General features: G+C 40.4%; 2 protein-coding genes across 2 annotated transcripts in view; one reads left to right on the top strand and one right to left on the bottom strand.

The window, feature by feature from the left end:
* Positions 1 to 15,087: 15,087 nt before the first annotated feature.
* LOC133836724 (uncharacterized) overlaps positions 15,088 to 22,424 on the bottom strand; it is a 130,715-nt gene continuing 123,378 nt past the window's right edge. The window contains exons 2-3 of the mRNA XM_062267316.1: positions 15,725 to 16,745; positions 15,088 to 15,261 (exon numbers count right to left, since the gene is read on the bottom strand). Of these exons, the coding sequence (XP_062123300.1) occupies positions 15,088 to 15,261; positions 15,725 to 16,690 (1,140 nt within the window). The 5' untranslated portion in view covers positions 16,691 to 16,745. The remainder of the gene's footprint in view (positions 15,262 to 15,724; positions 16,746 to 22,424) is intronic.
* The window catches only part of LOC133839304 (uncharacterized), a 96,176-nt gene continuing 91,501 nt past the window's right edge, over positions 17,750 to 22,424 (top strand). Inside the window, 1 exon segment of the mRNA XM_062270730.1 lies at positions 17,750 to 18,882. The gene's annotated coding sequence lies outside the window, so the exon portion shown is untranslated.

The following is a 22,424-nucleotide window of genomic DNA, read 5'->3' as shown; positions in this document are numbered from 1 at the left end:
TGCAATCAGGCTGAAAGCAATTTATTTTTTGTGATTTTGTAAAGTTGCCCAGGCTGACTTGCAGTTCAATAGCTTTTTGGTAGCTGGCAGGAGCATAATTAAAAACGTTGTGACACCCAAAATAAAAATGAAAGAAGTAGAAAGATGAGGGAAAACAGAGAGAAGTGAACACCGACCCACCCAAAAATGACGTGCGGCAGTCGCATTATTTGCCTTTCTTTTGGCCTTTTGCTTTGCAAAGAGACTTTGGTTGCAGTTGTTGCACAGCAGCAGCAGCAGCAGCAGCAACGATGTCGGGGCATGTCGTTAATATTATTTGGCTTGATAAACTTCTGCCACAAGACAATCGAAATTACTCAATCACGTTGAGAGCCTGGCACTTTGTGAACTGTTTTGTGAAGTTGGCAACGTTTTTTGGACGCGCGTCAAATGCAACCCAAAAAGCCGTCAAAGCCGCCGCGCCCACTTGGACTCCTAGAGGCTGGTACTGGCAGACAAAAGCCCTCGGCTCAACCAGGAGTCGCTTGTCGTGTAATTGATGTCAATTTGTTGTGGTCCCAGTTGCGGTGATGGTTGAGGTGGAGGTGGTGGAGCGCCCACTTTGGCAACGTTAAATGCCAAATATAATTTAATAGGAAGTGAAAACAAGCAAAAGGGTACAAATTATGCTGTGCCTCAAAAAGCATAATGATTGATTTGTATCAGCTACGAAACGAGCCGCAAAAAATGCTTTTTTGCCATTTATCCATTAAACACATAGACATATGTTGCCACAGCAACAGCAAAAGCAGACTTTGTGGCATGCCAATTTTATGCGCCCAATTTCGAGTCTTTCTATTTTGTATTTTGGCTGCCAATTTGTTGGCGAGGCGGAAATAATAACAATAATTTGACGCTCTGTGTTTGTCCAAATCGAGTTAACAATAATAGAGGGCCATTACCCCGCCTGCCACAGTCGCAATCGCAGTTAGGTTGCAACAGTATTTACTTATGATTTTCTCCACTCTCCATTCGGCTTTTGTTATTCACAAATACACACAGTTACACTTGGGCAATTGCTGTTATTTTGCACAGTTGATTTGGGTCTCGCATTGCATCATCATTATCATTATCATTACAATCATGATCGGTTGCAACAAGTTGCAACAGTTGCTCAATTTGCATTATTATGGTCAAGATTTGTGTGGCGCGGCTTATTAGCTGAGATTCGCATTGCATTTTGCCGTAATGCACTTTAGAAAGCACTCACCACAGCCTGTTGCTGCAGCCTGATATGCCTGACTAACTTGCAGCTATGCAGCGAAAGGTGCATGAAAGGTGTTGCCTTTTGGGATTCGAATTGCCAGACGAAAGTTGTTTGAAGGTTGTTGGGTCAGCCCAACGAAAAAGCCAAAAATAACTTCCTTATATCGACATCTGCATACGGTTCGTTAACTGCTTAACATATGCGAATGAATGCAGCTATAGCTCAAGTTTAACAGCCTTTTAATGAGGCATTTTTTCAATTACAAACTCATTTATATCTCTTGTTGCTGCCCCCCTTTTGTTCGGCTCTGGCCGCACACGAGTTTCTAATTGAAATAAATTGCTGCAAACGAACGGCAGCCAGACAATATATAACTCCCGCAGCTGTGTTGCCCTTGAATTAGCCACAAGCTTAGCTTAAAATCATATCGAGTTTTTGTGCTGTGCTGCGCTTCGCTCACTGACAAAAGCTGCGCGTCACGGCACTCGAGCTGACCTTGAGCGCTGGAACAAGCTCACACAAGCTTGGGCAAAACGGCAATCCATCGAAGCTGCAACTCGATTCGAATGTGTGTCAAATGCATCATGACGACGACGACGACGACGACGACGTCGACGTCGACTATGTTGCAGACGTGACTAACCGACTTTCATGTCATAACTTAGTGCGCTCTTTGAAGTTCAAGTTGTTGCAAGCAACCGCCATGCCACCCGCTTCTCTAACTGTAGCTCTAACTCTGACTCTGACTCTGACTGCTGCGCATTGTCCAGACCATGAGCCGGTTCAATTAAGGCGCATAAATTATGCTGCAGCCGTTGCAGCGTCCGCCAAATTGAAATCGTAAATTAACATTTGCCAGACGACTGCGACGACGACGACGGCGACGACGATGCCACTGCTGCCGTTCCCGTTGCCATTGCCACTCCGGTCTTCGGTCTCTGGCTGCTGTTGCCAATAACTTTTACATTTTGACCAAATATTTTTGCAAATTTTCACTAAGCGCAGCCCACGCAGTCGTCGACGCCCGTTTTGGGTGAATGTTGCACACACACACACACACACACACACACACTCACACACACATGAAATCTTAGAGAAAAACCAAAATAAAATTGTCAACATTTCGCGGCAAACGAAATGAAAATGGTAGCAATTGGCGTGGACATGCAACTTGGCCAAAAAAGTGACAGTTGCAAGTCAGTCAACGGCTGCAACTGCAACTGAAAATTCCTTGCCGCACTTGGACTTGGCAAACGGAGTTGCAGTTGCAGTTGCAACCTGGTCTCTGCACTCGTTTGATTTTTTTATGTGTGACAGTTGCTTTATGTTACAATTTCCAACATTACTTTTTATTTCAAGTGCAAAATTTATTGCCATTTGCCAAGGTGCGAGCCAAATGGCCAGCTTCAGCTACTGGCTAATCAGTGGCAATGTTGCACGTTGCACGTTGTTCACTCGTTTCTGTTGTTGTTGCTGCTGCTGCTTCCTTGGCTTTCACTAGAAGAAGCAAACTGTTGGCCAGCTGCATGGCGACTAGCCTGGCATGCCTTTCAATTAACACCATAGATCTCCTGGCACTTGGCACTTGGCTCTTCATCGTCATTGTCATCGTCGTCGTCGTCTTCGTTGTCGCGTTCTCGTTGTGTCTGCGTCCCAGAAATCGGGCCACACAATTAGTTTTATTGTTGCAGAGTTCAACAGGATTTGAAAGTGCATTGTAAATGCCACTACTTAATTTTCGGATAGATTCGGATGCTATTTTGCAATTGGAATTTCTAATTTATACAATGAAAAAGTCGGTTCCAAAAATAGTTACTATTAGTCTATTGTCTTAGTGGCTGTACGAGCACATCAACAAAAAACGGAATAAATACATCGAAATAATTCCAACTATGTTCTTGTATCTTTTTAACTAATATTTATCTGCTTTTGGTAAAAACTGAACGGCTCAAAAAAATGAAGAAAAAAGTCACAAAAGGCAAAAAAGTTGTTAAATAAAGGAGATGAAATGTGACTTATAAAATTCTATCGCTTCTTCTAAAATATGTTTGATGATTTTTACAATATCAAAGTTGACCTACTTAATTTGAGAAAATTTAGTAACCGGGATCGTTTTTGCGACATTTTTGTGTTGTTGTTTTCGCGTAAACTTTTTAAAATCAGTTTTTATTCGTCCGACTCTCAACTAAGATTGTAAATTAGTTATTATTATTATTATTAATTTATTATACAAAATAATATAATAACTATTTTAAAAGAAGGGAATGCTAGCAACTAAGGCCATCGACTATTAGTTATTATTATACAGTCAACAAATTGAAACCTTTTTTAGAATTCTTAAAAACATTTTTTAAAATAACAATGCTATTTCAGATAAAAATTTGCTAGTTTTCTATTAATTTTTATGTTAAAAACTGTTAATAATGCATTTTATTAACAGGCCAAGATGACTGCTCTTTCTTTATGATATGTTCGGCAAGTTAACAACTTTTAAGTAAAAAGCTGTTTCGCAGTTGAAGTTGGCTTCTGCGAGTCTGGCCATGGCACCTCTTCCCTTAAATAATATATGTTTAAAATTTAATAACAGCCAACTTGGCAATTTTACTGATTGGCTGTGTCAGTTTCAGGTGCCATTAATAACAAGCTGAAGCTGGACACCATCCTCAGCCATTGTCAACATTTGTTTTGGCTATTTTTTCATTAAATAATATAAACAAATGGCAATGTCGCCATATTGCATAATGCATAAATTTCTATGGCAACGACTCTCGGCTTCTATGGCCAAAAAGAAAAGCAAAAGCAGCGACAAACAAGTAAAAAAGCTATAGTCGAGAATGCTCGACTCTGAGATACTTGTTACCAATTAAAACAAAACATTATTGAATAAAACTTAAAATATATTAAATAAATATACCAAAAATTCTAAAATATACTTAAGTGTATATTTGATAAATAGATAAACTACTTCATTTAAAATATAACAAAGCGATTAACTTATAATTACTTCGAATATTTTATCCGATCGCATCAGGAATTCAAGACAGCTTTTTCTCTTATAATCTCTGAGATCTACGGGTTCTCACGGATAGATGGACATGGCTATATATCGAAGGCTGTTGACGCCGCTCTACTCTGTGGGTAACGGGTATCAGAAAAGAGCTTTTCCTGTAACGAGCCGCCAACTCGCGTTGAGCTTCGGTAATATGAGCCTGGACAACCAGGCATAGGAGGCAGAGCAGGCAGGCATATGCCGCTAGAGGTTGTTGCCTGGTAATAATGACAGTATGTGTCACATTGCAACCCACACGCATTCAATTTTACTGCCATGCAACACTGCAACAGCAACAACAGAGCCAAAGCAACAAGCCTGCAGTTTTATGAGCCATTTGAAAAAGAGCTTCAGCTTTGGGTCCCTCCACAGCTTATTGCTGTTGCTGTTGCTGTTGTTGTTGTTGGTTCGTTTAGTTTTTGGCTTCACTCTTGGCGCAAATTTGATCCAATTGCGCACTCATTTAATCGTGATCTTTATGCGATTGTACAGTTGGATGTGTTTAGCCTTTTATGTCGAGTCGCAAGGCCCGTCTCCGTCTCTCTGTCAGTTGATCGGCTTCGTTGTTGTTGTTGTTGTTGCTGCTGCTGCTGCTTTAGCTGGTTCCCTTGCTTTTTGGTCTGTCTGTTGTGTGACCTACATAACTTGCAGTTGTTGTTGTTGTCATTGTTTAATTTAATTTGCCATCGTTGGCTGTTGTTGTTGTTGTTGCTGCTGCTGCAATAATTATGTAAAAACATGTTAAGCGTTCAAGGAAGTTAATTAAATGGAAAATAAATGTGTTTTCAACGATCGCGAATCGCCTTAATTGGCAATTGTCTGTGGGAGGCAATCAGGATTCTTTGTTTTGACGAACTGGCGACAATACTTTTGCCTCCGTACTTATGGTCAAATGTCGTTAATCAAGCTCTTTCCGGGTTTTCATATGCAATTCCCATTTATGGCATCACTTTTTTGTTTTTTTTTTGGGCTTAACGGTATTTTAGTTATTGCTTCCTGCACTCACGCGTTCCAAGCCTAAAATGTGTTTTAATACTGTAAGTAACTTTTTTTAAGGTTTTGATAAAGGAGTTCTGTTGAAGTCATGAAGTCGATTACGTAATACACTTTTGTATTTGGCAATAAAGTGAGTCCCTATTACCTCAAATTTTAATTAGTTTGAAAGTCAAGTATAACAAGTAAGAAAGTTACAGTCGAGTGTGCTCGACTGTGAGATACCCGCTACCCATTTTATTAAAGGCAAAATATTGCGGTATCATTTTCCAAATATACCGAAAATACTAAAAATACTAAAAAAATATACCAAATGGTATGTTTGGTATATCGATATAGTATACCATTCAAAATATACCATAGACGGCACAATGTGCCAGATTGTCGGCCAAACAACTAAGACCCCTAGTAAGTAGGCGTTTTTGCCCATACAAAAGTATTTCTTTAATAACTTCCACAATTTTTATCTGATCGCAACCAAATTTTCAGGAATCATAACTACTACAGAAATTATTGTATATACCAAAATTCGCAACTCCAGCTTTTAAATCAGGCTTGTTATTCGATTTTTTTGATTTGCGGGGGCGGAAGTGGGCGTGGAAAAATTTGAAACAAACTTGATCTGCGTGCAAACATAACAAATGCTGTCAAAAAATTATAGCTCTATCTCTTATAGTCTCTGAGATCTAGGTGTTCATACGGACGGACGGACAGACACACAGACGGACAGACGGACAGACACACAGACGGACAGACGGACATGGCTAGATCGTCTCGGCTGTTGACGCTGATCAAGAATATATATACTTTATAGGGTCGGAGATGCCTCCTTCGACCTGTTACATACATTTCCTGTTAAAGTTATAATACCCTTCTACCCTATGGGTAGCGGGTATAAAAATAAAAATATGTGATATAATAAATAGAAAATAAGTAAGAAAGCTACCGTCGAGAATGTGGCACATATTTTCAATAATTATTATTAAAATATACCGAATTGATGTACAAAAAAGTACTAAAATATACCAAAGGATAAATTCAATATACTATAGAGTACAAAAATACCAGCCTGTATACTAAAGAAATTAACCCCTACCGCAGAACCGTTTTGCGCCATGTATTATTACATTATAATATTATATGTATTAGTTATTGTAGGTAGATAAGGAAATTAATTATACTCCTCTTACTTTTCTAAAATGATCCCCAAAATCGTGTGAAATTTTAATTTTCTTGCAAATAATGAATAGTTTAAATTAATCCTATGTATATGGAAATATAATGATACTAAAGTCAAACGTTTTCCAGGAAAGCAGTTTATAAAAAGGTAAAATATTAAATAATATTTAAAAATCATCCTGTTTTATAGAAACCATTTGCTAGGGTATCATATTGTCGCCACATTGAAAAACACATATTTCTCAAGTAATGTTTTTCAGCATTGCCTGCTTGAAAAGTAAATGAGCAACTGGTGACTCTCATACTCATACTTATTTATACCCAGACACGTAGTCGTTTTTCCATCAATGAATCTTCATTGCGATTGTCATTACCCCCAAAAAAAAAAAAACAAAAATCGTGAAGAGTTCCGAGTTTCACACTGATTACGAACGAGTTGAGCATAATCTGTTTGCCTCATCGTCGTCGTTGTCGTCGTCGGCAACATCTAAATTTAGCTAGTCTTTCTATGTTTACTTTGTTGTTGTGTTTTTTTCGCTACGGCTCTCGACAATTGGATTTGACATTAAGGCGTACTTCAGGTATTGTCTAAAGCAAATTGTCTTTAATTCGTATGCCGCGGCAGGAAAGGAGGGAAAAGACTCGTCTCGCCTCGCCTCGCCTTGTCTCTCTGCGCGATGGTTATGTAATTAAGCCAGTTACTCGTAGCATGGAAATAATTACCATAAAGATAGACAATAATTTGGCCTATTGCGACTGATGATCTGATGCGGCCGGATATCAAAATCGACATGATTAAGCGAAACACAAACTGGTGGCGTATACTTAATGTGACACAAAACTTGCCACAGCGGGCACTCGGGCAAGTTGCAGGTGCGGCACAAACAGTGTCAAGGGCGTCGTAGTTGTGTGTACGATGGGCCATAACTTAAATGAGCAGACAATATTAAATTGGCTTTCAAATTTTCGGATTTGGCAAAAGTCAGGCGAAAGCCTCCCCAACTGATGTTGCGGTTGCTGTTGTTGGTGGCATGAATAAAACATTACGAAGGCGTTGCATGCACCAAAAGAAACAATAACTAAAGGCGTTGCTGCTACCTTGTGCGAATGCGCCTTCTCTGTTGTTGTTGCTGCTGTTGCTTGTCTGTTGGTTGCTGCTGCTGCAGCGGCTGCGGCTGCTGCTGTTGTTGTATGGCTCTTGGCCATCTCAGCTTGTCTAGCTGGCTGTGGCCAAAGCGGTAATACGTCAATAACCGTTTAGCGTACAAATTGAAATTTTTATTAGTTACGGACACCGGGCAACCGGGCAGCAACTGTTGCAACTGCAACTGCAACAGCAACAGCAACGGCAACGGCAAACGTTGAGCAAAAAAGCAAACCAAAGCATTGGCCCGCCGGCGCTTCCACAACAACAACAGCAACAACAACTGGAGGAGGGAAAACTGGCAGCGGCTGAAGCTACTTAGACAGTTAGCAAAGGGGCTGAGGAGGAGCAGCTGTTGCTGCTGTTGCTGTTGCAATCGCAATTGCTGTTGGGATTCGTAGAGGAAGCCACACGAATGCCGCTGCTCTGGCTGCTGAGATATCGCCAGAGATTATGTTTTGTGGCAGTAGCAACAACAACAACAACAGCTGCTGCTGATGATGCTGCCACCATTGTTTTTTGTTTTTGATGTTGCTGTCGCTGGCCTTTGGCTTGCTGCAACGCGGCACTGGCATCTGTGCGATGTGCAACACTTGCAGACAACTTGGCGCTGCTTTTTTATTTTATACATTTTTTTCATTCACTTCGCGTAGGGGGCGCTATGAAATTTGTTTATAGAAATTAGCCAGTCCGTCGCCTTGGCTTGTCTCTGGCCACGCCCTTGTTTTTCTCTCTCTCTCTCACTCTCTCTCTCTCTCCTGAGTGACTGTCTGTCTCTCGGACTATCCGTTTATCAGCCCGCAGGTGATTAAGCCGTCGTCTATGTGATTTGCATGTGTGTGTTTGTGTTTCCTCCTGTGTGTTGCAGCCACACACAAAGCAGCTGACTGTCGCGTTGCATTGGCTGACGGCTGTGTTGCATCCTGCTGTCATTTGGCTACCGCATTTTGGCCACCCCAAAAACAAAATGAGAAAACAGACGTCAGGTGATAATATCTTTGATAGCTTTGTTGATTTCTTGAATTATGCACCAACAATATTTGTCTTGCGTGTTGTTTTGTTTTTGTGGCAAGTTGACAGCATTTGTTAGGAGGGGGAAGCCACAACAACAAGGACGTCTAATTGTCTGGCAGCCAAAAGAACTGCTGCGCTGCACGCAACGTGCAACGTGCAATGTGCAACCAGCAACCAGCAACTTGCTGCAATGGGCATTTTGCGGTAAAACTGGGTTAAGTACGGTGCTGCTCTCGAGCTGCAATTTATGATTTTCGTGTTTACAGTTTTTATGATGCTGTTTTGGCCAAACAAACACTTTGCCAAATAAACAAAACAATCAGCAGAACAAACGTTGCCACATTCACAGCGTTGCTGCCACACTTCGTTGCACAGTCGATCAAGGCCGCGTTAACCAGCTAAGCAACTGAGCAGCTGAGCAGCTTTCAGCTTAAGTACTATAAATTACAAGTTTGTATATATATTTTTTGTTACCTCTTTTTCTACATTTTGTTGTTGTTGTTGTTGGTTGCAAACGGAAACATTCATATGCAAAAGCAACCCACTTGGTGTTGGCGTCGTAGTTGTAGTTGAAGCTGAAGCTGAAGCTAGTGCTGTTGGCTTTGCCTAATGAGCCGTGCCCAAAAATCTTGGCTTAGCTCTGCGAATGGGTTTGCTGCTAGTTGCTGGTTTCTAGTTGCTGGTTGCTGGTTGGCTGCCTTTCACAACGCCAGGGTGTCTGGCAAAATCTAATTAAATGTTATCGCGCTAATAATCAACAAATTTACAAACTTTCTAAAGCCGCAACGCTCTAGAGTCAGAGTCAGAGTCAACGCAGCCTTTGTGGCTTCTATGTGAAGTGCGTTATAAAAAATCGCTCAGCTCGACTAATTATGAGCGCCTAATTACAAAGACGGATGCCAAAAGAGGTTGTGCAAAAAACAAGCGACAGAAAAATAGAAGCAAAAACAATATAAAGTCAAACTGGTTGCAGCAACACTCTGCCGCTCTACAGAATTATGATTTCAGAAAGCCAAGCCAAGCGCGTGGCAATCGCTCGAGTGACTTTTCCGCCGCCACCGCCACCGCCACCGCCGCCGCAGCAGCAACATTTTGATTTATGTGGCAACTGTGACATGGCGCACAGCGTTCTCTATAATTATAGTAGCTCAATGTCCGAGCTTGCAGCAGACTTTGTGGCGACGCCAAATCGAAATTGTCTCGCATTATAATATATAATTAAAGCACTAATACTTTAATATTAGATATGCTCGCATTATAAGATATAATTAAATAAACAAATGGCAAGCGAATCGAAAAATTTCTGCTCGCTGCTGTCATCAGCCAACAATTGGCAGCAACAGTTGCTGTCGGCGGATGTTGTTGCCGCTGCCCCTGCTATTGCTGTTGCTGTCGAGGCCTAATGTTGTCAGCAGCTCATAGGTTGCCACATTTCATAGCGTCTCTGAACTTAGCACTCGCAACACCCTCCAACTCTAATCGAAGTGGCAAAGGGGCAACCTCAATGGCGATGGCAAGCGATGACGACGGGATTCGCACTCTCTAAAGATGCTGGAAATATAAGCTCTCTTCCCAGAATGTGGCCTGCCATTGGCTGTGGTGTTGATAGCAGTTTTTAGCCATGACTTGGCGTCAAAATATGCGACTTGCAGCCAAGCACTAACAAGCCATAAATAACAACAGCAGCAGCAACAACAACAACAACAATCGATGCTGCTGTTGCAAGTTGTGAATGGAAATTAAAACAATCAGCGCAACAACAGCAACAACTTTCAATGCACCTCGATCGATGTTTCGCTTTAGCCTGCAACAAGTACATAAAGGCAGTTGCCGCAATTGCAACTGTTGTTGTTGTTGCTGTTGTTGTTGTTGCCGTCATCCAGCAAGCGGCGGCAGCAACAACAAAAGTTGACCCATTTATGCAGATTTCGTTGGCCAAAACAATGGGCATGTGCGGCAAACTGCACGTAACAACTGCAACAACCTGAACAGCAACCACGGGAGCCGTGTACTGCGACAAGTACACCACGCCTGCAATACCCTGTATATTTAGGGTTATGGGGTGTGCGAGACTAGGTGCTCTAAAATAAGCACATATTACTTAGAAGCAATTGAAGTGTTGTTAATTGTTAGAATGTTAGCCTTAAATACCCTGTAGGGACAAAGGAGTATTTAAGAAAAGCTTTAAGAAAGCAATTACAGCAGATACTAAACCATTTTTATACAAAGTGATTTTAATATCCTGTTATTTAATACAACAAAAGTATAACAAACTTTAAAACTGTGCCACAGCTAAAGAAACTGTAGAATCGCATTATAGTTGTAATACCCTGTATAAACTTGAAGAGTAGCGTAAGCTTAACTATCTAAAAGAAAGAAATAACTTAGGAGCATACTTAGTTATTAACACAAGAGCAAAAGTGTTGTATTATGGCAGGCAAGACAAGGGAATACTAGATTAATTGCATTTACCAAAATACAATACTACATTAGTGTGAACTACATCTATTATTAAGGCAGTCAATCGATATAGACTTGTAATACCCTGTGATAGCATGAATGGGTATGTTTGACAAATCACACTGCTTTTAATAAAACGTCGAACGATAGGTATCAAATGATATGTCTATAAATCAAGTGTAATACCCTGTAATTTCAGAGTAGGCCACAAAAGATGTGACTTACAAATTAGAATAACAGCACTCCCAGAAATAGTCTATCGTAATACCCGGTATTTTCATGTAAAGGCTTACTAACCTAGACCGTCATTCTTATAAACATGGAAACTCTTCACTTTGCTCTAAGTTAGTTCATTAAATTTTCTCATCACAAAAAATCTTGCATTCAGTTGAGGGTATCAGCGAGTCGTTCAAGCGTTGCTGCGTTTGGCCGCTTGTGATGTTGTCGGCACACAGAATACTTGCATTTAGTCATTTGTCATGTTGATTTATGCTCGTATTTGCTCATTGGCGTTTAATGTTGAACAAGATTTTCACACGGCGTCGATCAACACGGTCTCCATCGCCGTCGTCATCTCCGCCCCGAGCCGAACTGAGTCGAGCCGTAGCCACAGTCTCGACACCAACTCCAACTCCAACTCCAACTTCAACTTAAAGTCCAACAGCAAATGCAACTCGCAGTTTCAGGTTGACCCAATGCTGGCGGCAACCTTGAGCCAACGGCCAACGGCCAACAGAGGCTGTGCACCGTTGGCCCGCCGGATAACGGCAGCTGTCCGTCTGTCTGTCCGTTTGTCAGACTATATGTTATTTGCTTGTTAGCTCGATCTAGACACGATCCTGCACACACACACACATAGTTTGCTGTGTCTTATTGTGCCTTCCGCTTCGAAGGTGTCTGACTGGCATTTATAATTGAAGGATCTGCGGGTTCTACTCGCTTATCTGCTAAGTAAACAGCACTTAAAATGTGTTGTCTTTTGTTTATGTCAAGCGGAAGTCAGTCTTTAAGAAACAAGCAAAAGAACTATAGCAAATAAAACTCAACTACCTGCCTGCCTAGAGAAATGCAACTATGTAAGTGTCTTACTTACCTTTATTTGTCATGGAATAAGATAGTGTCTTTCTGTTCGTGGCAGGCAGTTACCACTGTAGCAGTGGGCACATTAATCATGCAATTGTGACTGCGATTGCTACCGACTGCGACTGCTGGCTGTGGCTCATCAATAAACTGCGCAATCCTCGATGGAGGAAGGTGGCCAAGGGGGAGGGAGGATAGAGGAGTCTGGTCAGGTGCGTGGGGCATCGCGAGGCGCTTCGATTAATGAGCATGCCACGATTAGAATCAATTTGAATTAATGAACATTTTGAGGCGACTTTTGATTTTGTTTAACAACAAACACACACAGCGGGCGGCAGTTCGATTTGGCCAAAAAGCAAACTGCAAAACAAAAGACTTAGGCAGCGAACTTGACTGAGAAATTTCGGTTCGGCAGTCTGAACTGAATGGTTTGGCTTGGCTTGGCTTGGCTTCGCTTAGCTTAGCTTGGCTTGGCTTTGCATATTAATTTCACATGCCTTGGCCATAATGAAAAGCGATTTTATATTGCCCGGCCGCCTGTGGTCGTTTATAATCAAGTTAAATGCGCGCACAGCCATAAAAAACTTGGCTCACTATCAGCCAATGCCGCCGCCGCCGCCACACTCAAATGGCAGCGGCCGAAGGATGATCGCAAGTGCATTGGACAGAGTGTGACCATTAACAGAACGATGTCGCCGGCTAACAGCAAAATGCAAACTAAGACTGAGACTGAGAGAGTGTGTGCGAGCATTGCCTTTTTTTATGGCAATTTTCACTTGGCAGGCTAATGGGGTGGCCATGGCCAGGTGGGGAAAATCCCCGCCAACTTTATTGCCCAGCTCGCATGCTGTGAGCGCTGCATATAAAGAAAACAAAAACTATCGTTTAACCACTTTTATTTGCATTATTTATGCAAAGAGAGAAAAGTGCGTTTTACAGCTGCCGCGAATTATACGGATACAGAAATAATATATATTTATTATTTGGACACACTTTATAAACGCTCAAAATAAATGTGATACTTGCAAAAGTAGCTGGTTAAAATAATTGTTAAAAAGTAAAACTGATTTTCCTTGCAAAATATGTTTTCTCTTTCTGCGTGAGATCCAAAACCGACCTCTTAATAACAAGTCGAGTGTGTTCGACTATAAGATACCCGCTATTCATTTTAAATAAAAGCAATATATTGCAAAATATATCAAAAATAATACAAAAATACTACAAATATAACAAATGGTATATTTGGTATATCGATATAGTACATCATTCAAAATATAGACGGCACAATATACCAGATTGTCAATTTGCGACTCTAGTCTTCGGACAGACTCCGGACAGAATTCGGACAGACTTCATGCAGTCGAGGCATGACCAGCATAGTCCTTAAACATAGACCTGAAGCACACATCCTGCCACCGTCACAAAAGTAGTTACTGTTTATCCATTCTGTGCACAGCTTGGGAGACACGGGAGACTCGGAAGACTACCCTCTTCAACTTGAACTTGAACTCAAAACTTGAAACTAAAATCTTACACCACTCGAAGGCCCCAGCAGTCAGTACTCTTTTCTATTAAATGTAGTATTTAATACTATATTTAATAATAAAATAAAAAAATTATTACTAAATTTGATAAAAAAAATTGTAATAATGTTAAATGCAAAGAAAATAAGTGAATTTAATAGATAATTATAAAAAGAGTAATCAATTAAGTTTAAAATACTCTATTTATTTATTTTTATTTTATTTTTATTTATTTTTTTCAATTTTTAAAATACATTTTTTTTATATTTATTTATTTTTACTTTTTAATTTGGTTTTCTATTGCTTTTAAAGTTAAAAGCACGTTCTATCGAAAATAAAAAGGAAATTCATGCATATTTGCTTTTAGAGGCACATCGAAAATTCCTGTTGCTGGCTGGCATTGAAAACAATTTCAGATATGCACGAAACCTTCAAATTTTTTTTCTTTTTTTGTCTTTTTGTTTTTTTTTCGGGTTTCATTGGAAATCAAAAAACGCGCAGACGAAGACGCTATCGATCAACATGCAACGCGGAGATAGTTGAGATTTTAACACAATGGGACGTCGGGGGTTTCGATTTCAAAGGCACGTAGATTTTCTGTGTGACGCTGATGCGCACCTTCGATAAGGATGTTGTCCGTCGATCCCTCTCTTCGTCGTCGTCCGTCCGCACGTCGTCTAACACACCTCAGAAAGTTATGAAACCCGTTGAACGCTTAAAAAGGAGGGGGTAGAAAAAAAGCAAATGAAACGTGAATAAAACCAATTCCATTGCATGCAACATGGATTAAACCACGCTTCCTATCATTGTGAACCATGAAACTACTGGCCATCAGAACCCGGTACATTTTGTTTATTTTCCTCACTGTTGGGTATCGGCTCCAAATTCGAGTTGTCTGCGATCTCTCTGGGCAGCGCATTAAACCGATCAATTTGAATGCACATACTACGAAAGGTCTCGGAACTGCTCCGTACTTCGACAAGTTCCGTAGTGCGCCTCCTCTTCCTGGGATGCTCTGATATTGAAGCTTGTGTCGTATTTGTAATTCCTCGATTCATTAATTCTATGGGGTCGGTCAGCTGACGAGTCGGTGGTAGGCGAGATCGTCTTTCTACTGTTGAAATCATCTCAGGAAAGCCAATAGGAGCCAAGGCCATTGAATTTCCCGAGGATTCTTGAGCATGTGAAGCTTCTAGAACAGTTAATTTAGTTGTTTCGACCTTCCTACTTTTCCGGGTAGTTTTTGGATTTTTTTGCGCTGCAATGGGTTCTGGAACAGCTGATTCAGTTGTTACAATGACCTCTGGCAATCTACCGTCTCTCGGTGCTATCTTCTTAGGCATCCGAGGAGCTCTTGAGTTTGTTGGAGCTGCTAATTCTATAGAGTTACTTAGGGAATTTAAAACTCCAGTTTCCTTAGACTTCCGTTGAGCTCTTGGCTTTTTTGACACGGGTAATGATTGTGAAGTCTCTGGGATTTCTGGAGCAGCTCTAACAATGTTCTCAGGCATCCTAATTGGCGACGAATCAGCACCCTTTGGTTTTCGTGGAGCTCTTGGCTTCTTTGGCGAAGCTAATGATTGTAAAGTTTCAAATGTATCTGAAGCTTGTGATGCTACTGGAACAGCTTTAACAATGTTCTCAGGCATCCTAATTGGCGACGAATCAGCACCCTTTGGTTTTCGTGGAGCTCTTGGCTTCTTTGGCGTAGCTAATGATTGTAAAGTTTCAAATGTATGTGAAGCTTGTGATGCTACTGGAACAGCTGTAACAATGTTCTCAGGCATCCTAATTGGCGACGAATCAGCACCTTTTGGTTTTCGTGGAGCTCTTGGCTTCTTTGGCGTAGCTAATGATTGTAAAGTTTCAAATGTATGTGAAGCTTGTGATGCTACTGGAACAGCTGTAACAATGTTCTCAGGCATCCTAATTTCCGACGAATTAGACATCTTGGGTTTTCGTGGAGCTTTTGGCTTGTTTGTTTGTAATGCTTTTGGAACAATTTCCTCTGGCATCCTAATTTCAGTCGACTCTACCTTCTTCATCTTCCGTGGAACTATTGACTGTGCCAATTCCGTTGATGAGGTGTGATCGTGCAACCTGGGATCAACTGGCTGAACAAGTCGGGCCCTCTTCGGAGCACGAGATCTTACTCGAGCTGCATTCGATGCAAAGTCCTCGATCGAGGGTAGCGCTGGACTTCTTCGCATCGCCGCAGCTCCTAGGGCTCGTGGAATAAATTGTTCAGATCTAATGGCGAAGGTTCGTTTTGAGGTTTGTGGAGTCCTTTGAAGTTTTGTAGGTCTTTGAACTCTTGCAGTCCCTCGAAGTCTTCCAGTTCCTCGAGCTCTTCCATTTCCTCTTCCAGATACTCTTCCAGCTTTTAAAATTGCTTGAGCTCCTTGAAGTCTTCCATTTCTTCGAATACTATTACGTGCTTGAAGCATATTAGCTCTATTAGATCTAAGTCCCATAACTTTTGGAGCTATTCGATGTTTTCCTTGACCTATTTGTAATCCTGCAAGTCTTGAAGCTCTTGAAGTAGATGCTCGCTCTCCTACGTCGAGATTGCTGCGAATTCGATTTGGCCCTGGCTCAGCGATTGTTAAGTTGTCCACATGAACTAGAGTTAGCGATTGTGACGTGTTCGTGGACTCTGCGGCTTCAGGCCTGGCCATAATAGTTACGGACACCCGAGTGTTCCTCCAGTCGGTTGCCAGCTGTTTATACTTTCTTTTACGGCGATCTGAGAGCCTTGACCATTCGACCGAAGCTGCCTTACGCAGCTTAGAAGATTCCTGAAGCGTCAGTCGGTCTCTGCCCTTGCTGCGCAGAAATTCCAGCCGGAATTCGTTGAGGAAATTAGTGAAAGCATCAGGCGAAGCAATGCGTCGCAAAGTGGAGTCCACATCCTCATCAATTGGATTGGCGTTGTTGCAGATTGCAATGGCGGTTTCTTCCTTTCGAGAACGACCGACAAGGCGACGGAATAGCGAAAACATTTTGCCAGTATTAAATTCAAAACTCTAATAATATTTTTTTATCTTAATTTTTGTTGTATGTTTATTCTTTGATGTTTGAGATTCTTATGATCTACAAAAAATATATACATGTTAGGAAACTCGTAAATGACACTAGTCTCAAAGATGCTCGGTTTCCTAATCCTATGGTAAACAAAGGCACTGCAATCTAATTGAGACAATGAAAGTGTTAAGACGTCTTCCTGGAAATTGACACTTACACAATGAAGTGCTAAAGCCAGAGTCATAAAATGTGGCAGATAGAACAACGAAGCTCTGATAACAGCAAATGATTTAAGACCACAGATAAACACAAACACATACACACACACACACACACACGGAGGCTGCAACATCAGGCAGACAAGATGCCACACAGTTGCCCAGTTGCCCTATGCCCAGCTGTGAGCTGTGTCCCTCATAAAACTTGCAGCAATTCCATGGTCTTTTATCGCCGCTTGTTAACGTTGGGAAAGTGTGTAAATTTACACACCAAAACACCGCAGGTGGAGTTTTCCCCATTTTGGTTTTACTTTCAATGATGAAAAGTTCTTGCAACCAATTCTTTAACCGTTCCCGCCGCTGGTTCCACAGCCAACATGTTCGACTACCGAAACGGTTATCGAACCAGAAGTTCGTTTAGTTATGTTTGCCGTTGCTGTTAGCAGTCTGTTAAACTAAGTGCCGAAGGCGAATTATTGCAGTAGTCTGCATTCAATCTTAAATATTATAAAATTAACAATTAAATGCAAATCTACAGCATTTTGTTAATGTTAAATTTTTTTTCTTTATTTAATTTCGAAAATATTAATTGTTTGTTACTGGCAAAAGTTTTTAGGTTTTTTTTGACAATTGCAATAAAAATAAATGTTTTAGTTCTTAAATGCTTTTGCTCAGTTCACAAGTTTGCATCGCAAACTTTTTGAAACACTTTAAACTCAACTCCGCTGTTAAAATCTTAACAACAGCAAGCGGTTGCGTTGCGCTTCAAACATGTTCGTTCGCAACACGACAAGCGATCGCGCTTGTTGAAGTGTGATTTGTTGCAACCGTTAGTCGGCAACCGCTTGCCAAGCTAAACAGACGTGCAGACGGGTCGTGAGATTGTGTCGCTGATTGCCAAACGGGGTCTACGATTTATGAATGAGCGTCGCGCAGCGTGAGACAGACATTCAATTCCCATAAAAAAAACCAAAAGCAGCAAACGCAGCTGACGACGAGAACGTAAACGTGAACGAAATTACAAAACAAAATCGAGAAAAATACTTCTTATATACGATAAACAACAAGACCCACATACAAACAAATACACACAAACACAGAATAACAAAACACACTAAACGAAACGATAGCCGAGGGTAAAAGTTTATTAAGAAAGAAAACGTTTGTTTTGCTCCAGCAACAACAACAACAAGTCGAAAAAACGAGCACGGAAATTGCAATTGCAAAGAAAACAAACGTTTCGATTGTCAAAGACGCGGCAAATATTCGCGGTTTTATTTTTTTCGGCTTTGCATTTCACACACACACATATTACCCCGCTCTCTGTGTCTCTCTCTCTATCACCACATCTTGCTTGTTGCATTTGTGTAGTATTTCGTGTGCATAACAAACCAGGAAAAAGTTACAGCACAAATACGAATATAAAGCTAAATAGTGCGTAAAAATCTGTTTTCTGTGCGATTCGCTTCGATTCGGTTGCGTTGTGTGTGTGTGGGGGAGTAAGTGGTAGTGTATCTGTGCGAGGTGCGTATGCGGGAGCGTGTGCGTGTATGAGAGTGTTAGTGCGCTGAATAGAATGAGAAGCGCGGAGAGCGCCTCGCGTGTGTTTTTGTTGCTGCTTTAGATTACCAAATTCTCGCACGAAAAAACATGTCGAAATTGAAATTGAAATTAAATTGTTGAAAACGAGCGCTAAGCAACCACAACAACAACAACAACGACAGCAGCAATTTTGTAAGTGCGTGAAAAGTGAAAAGTGTTATCGGAAAAACACACATTCGTGGCCAAAATAAATCAGTAATCAAATTGAGTGAATTTCAAATAAAGAATAATACATATTTTGTATTTTTGTGCAACGAAACTTGAGTTTCTTATTGAGATAAAACGACCGCCTCTCTTTCGCTGCTCTATCGTTCAACTCTAACTGCCGCTCTCGCTCTCTCGCATTAAAGGTAAGTGCAAGTAACAGAATAATAATAAGAAGAAGAAGAAGGAGAAGCAGAAGAGGAGCTTATCATTAGCCGTGGGTAAACATTAGCTTATCTCTATGGCTCTTCCATCGCACTCTCGCAGTCGCTCTTGCTTTGTGTGTGGCAGCCACATCTGCAGTTGCCAAAGTTAATACCAGATATTTCCTAGAACGCGACGTCAGCGTTAGTTGTTGTCGCTATGTTTGCAGTTACTTTCACTCCAAAAAACAAAAACAAAAAACACAACAACAACAACAAAACAAAAAACACAAATTAACAAAAGAAAAAATAAATAAATAAAAACAGAAACGCAGAAGTGGAAGAAGAAGAAGAAGCTGAAGCCACACAGACTCTGCTCAAACCGGCATATGCCACACAAGCACAACACACACACATACAAACGCACACACACACACATGTACTGTGTGCTATCAGTATCGCAATTGCCTGCGCCTGGGTCTCGCTATGGGCTTGAGTTGGGTCTGGGAATCAGTGTTGCCGGTTTGGCTATTTACCCGATAAGTCTGGCTATTTTCAAAAGCCTGACAATTTAGAAGATACTGTGAACTATATTGTCGATAAATGCAGCCACATTTAATTGCAAGTCTAAGATAAAGCTGGGTGTGAAATTTTCGCGCTACAATTTTTCGACAATTGTGAAAATCAATTAGTTGTGTTTTTTTGTAGCACTATCAATTAAATTCTATACTGTATTGTCCGTCTCACATAAGATATTTTGTATCTTCATGGTAGTTTTAGCTTATGTGAAATCGAATTATGATAAAAATTCATTAGTTTTTTTTTTAAGAATTTTTAATTGTAACTCATAAAAGAATTGTTTTGTTTTTAAAAAAGAGAAGTAGAAGAATTGTTTAAACATTTCAAATTTGTTTTGGTTAAATATTTGATTTAAGAAAGCTATTTAGTTTTTAGCTATATTTTCTAACACTTACTTCGCTACAACTTAATGCTTGGAGTTGACAACACTGTTGGGAATGGGTCGGTCTCTAGTCTGGCTCTGGTCGGGTGGTTGTCTCTCCTTTTTTAGTCAGACAGACCCAGACCGCTTTATCTTGTCAGCTGTGCTGTGATGTGTGTGGTGAGCGGTGTGGTTTCGTCTCTCAAACTTCAAAATGATATAGTGATAACCTATATTATACAAGTACTACAACTGTTAGTTAGTCTCCCCCGCTCTGTAGTATTTAACTGTCTGCCTTCTAGTTGTTTCATCAGTCACACGCAATCCAAATCGCACTTCACACTTATCTCCAGTTCATTTTCTTCGCTTAATCATAATCACATCGGGTGAACATATTGATATATCGCTCAATGTTTTACTTGTTTTCTTGGCTTTATGTTTCGACTTGTTGATCTGCTGGAATTCATGGAAATTTTCAGACTTTATTTTAGTTCTGTTGATGGAATGAACTCAAAACTCAAAACACAAAACACCACACAATACTTTAATGAGTTGCGGTTCTCTGTGATTTTGCATTGAAAGATTTCCGGTTCCATTCATTCGATTCGATTATGCGTCATTACCCCGTCTCTCGTAGCTGCTGCAAAAGGGAGATTGTTTTTTATTCTTTATTCCGATAAATAGGAATATTATGACGATATGGTTAGTTTATGGAGTGTGGCGTGGTTTGCCCATTTTACAACATAAAAACCTGCTCGATAAAAGTGTGTGTATAAACTGATTTTTCGCCTTTTTTTTGTGTTTTGTTTAGACAACATATTCCACATATGTTTGTAGTACAATATAAATAAGCCTATAAAGAAACACTTGTGCGTGATGCGAAGTGTTTAATACAACGGCAAACTCGAGTAAATATAGCTGAAACAATACGCTCGATATTAATACTCAGTACGGTATCTGATGCCACATCCCCTAATTCCCGCTAATTAGTACTTTTAGTAGTAGATCTGTATGGGATTTGGGATTTTAATTAGTTAGCTTTAAGAATGGCTTCTGATGTTCTGCATTTTGGTATTCTTGTGAGTCGCTGCCGTCTTAATGCTGCCATATATCAGAGTCAGGTTCATCAATTTCATATGTGATAAATGTCGTACAAGAATTTACATAAATACCTTCTACAGCTGCCGAACGAACAACTTGACTTGACAAAATGATTTGTATGCCGTCGACGTCGACGTTGTCGTCGTTGTTGTCGTTGTCATCAACGGGGAACGACACTGAGCGCCACCCTGAACTTACAAGCAACACACACAGCCATAGATACAGATACAAACACAGAAGATACATATGTAGAGATGCAACAAAATTCTATCCAAAAACAGCAACTAATTCCAAACAATGTAAAGTATTATTTATTTTTAACTGAGGTCATCAGCGACGTCGCAGTCGGCGTCGCCGTCGACGTCGTCATCATCGTTGTTTTCGTTCTCGGCGATTACAACGTTGCTCTCCCATTTTCCAGCTCACATCTCCTCGCTCTCCTCTGATGCTCTCAGATTCGTGTTGTTCTTATTTCAAGTTAATGTGCTCGTGTTACTCTTGTTGTTGCTGTTGTGGCTGTTTTTCAGCTGTTGAACTCGAACTCTCACCAAATTATGCCACACAACACAACGACGTCGGCGGCTGCTGCTGCTGCTGCCCTGAGCATCGAACAGACCCAGACCCAGACCCAGTGTTATCGTCAGAGTCATAGCTATAGTGCCAGTGCCCAGTGGCGTTGTGTGGTGCCCCAGCAACAGCCACAGCAATAGCAACAGCAACAGCAACAGCAACAACACCATCAAACAGCCCTGGCTGGGGCTGTGGCCGGGGCCAACAAACATTATTTCAAATACTATTTATGCTTGACTTTTGCGCCTCAATGACTTTTGAATTGCCTTGCCTTTGGCTGCCAGTTTTTACACACACACACATACTGTGCACGCACACATACACATATGCTTCATTCTCTTTTATTTTTGTTGTTGCTGGTTGTGCCACAGGCAAAACGCACATATGTTGCCTCAAATTGCAAGCAGATGCATTTTCGAGTATTGGAATTTTCCTTTTAGAAGAGAGCCTAATAACTGATAATTTGTCACCAGCTGTTCATAAAATTATGAATAATTTTAGAATAGGCTTTTTGAAACAATTGAAAAATATGAAAAATACATTAAAAAGTAAGCAGATAAATTACATTTTTAATATTCCAAGTGTTAGCTTAGTGTTTTAAATTTTAATTTCATATATATAAAAAGTGTTGCAATATGAATGTATTATTTAAATGATTACTCGACAGTTTTAAGTTCACTTTATAAAAATTAGTTTTTAGCTGAAATACATAAATACGCAAACTAACTTAATAAATAGCTGGAAAATTTCAATCTGTAGATTATTAAAGTATTAGAATGCACACTTTTTATATTTCACTTCTTCGCGTTTAAAGTTTAACTCTATAAATTGTATTTTAATATGTGTTGCAATACGATTCATTTGAGTGTTTACTCGATTATTCTATCATGTAAATTGTGTAGAAATATATTTCTTACTAAACGAAATGAATATT

Source organism: Drosophila sulfurigaster, chromosome 2R, assembly GCF_023558435.1.
Source record: "Drosophila sulfurigaster albostrigata strain 15112-1811.04 chromosome 2R, ASM2355843v2, whole genome shotgun sequence".
In the NCBI taxonomy this organism is placed as follows: Eukaryota; Metazoa; Arthropoda; class Insecta; order Diptera; family Drosophilidae; genus Drosophila; species Drosophila sulfurigaster.
Note: the sequence above shows the minus strand (reverse complement) of the source record. Positions and strands in the feature narration are given on the sequence as shown.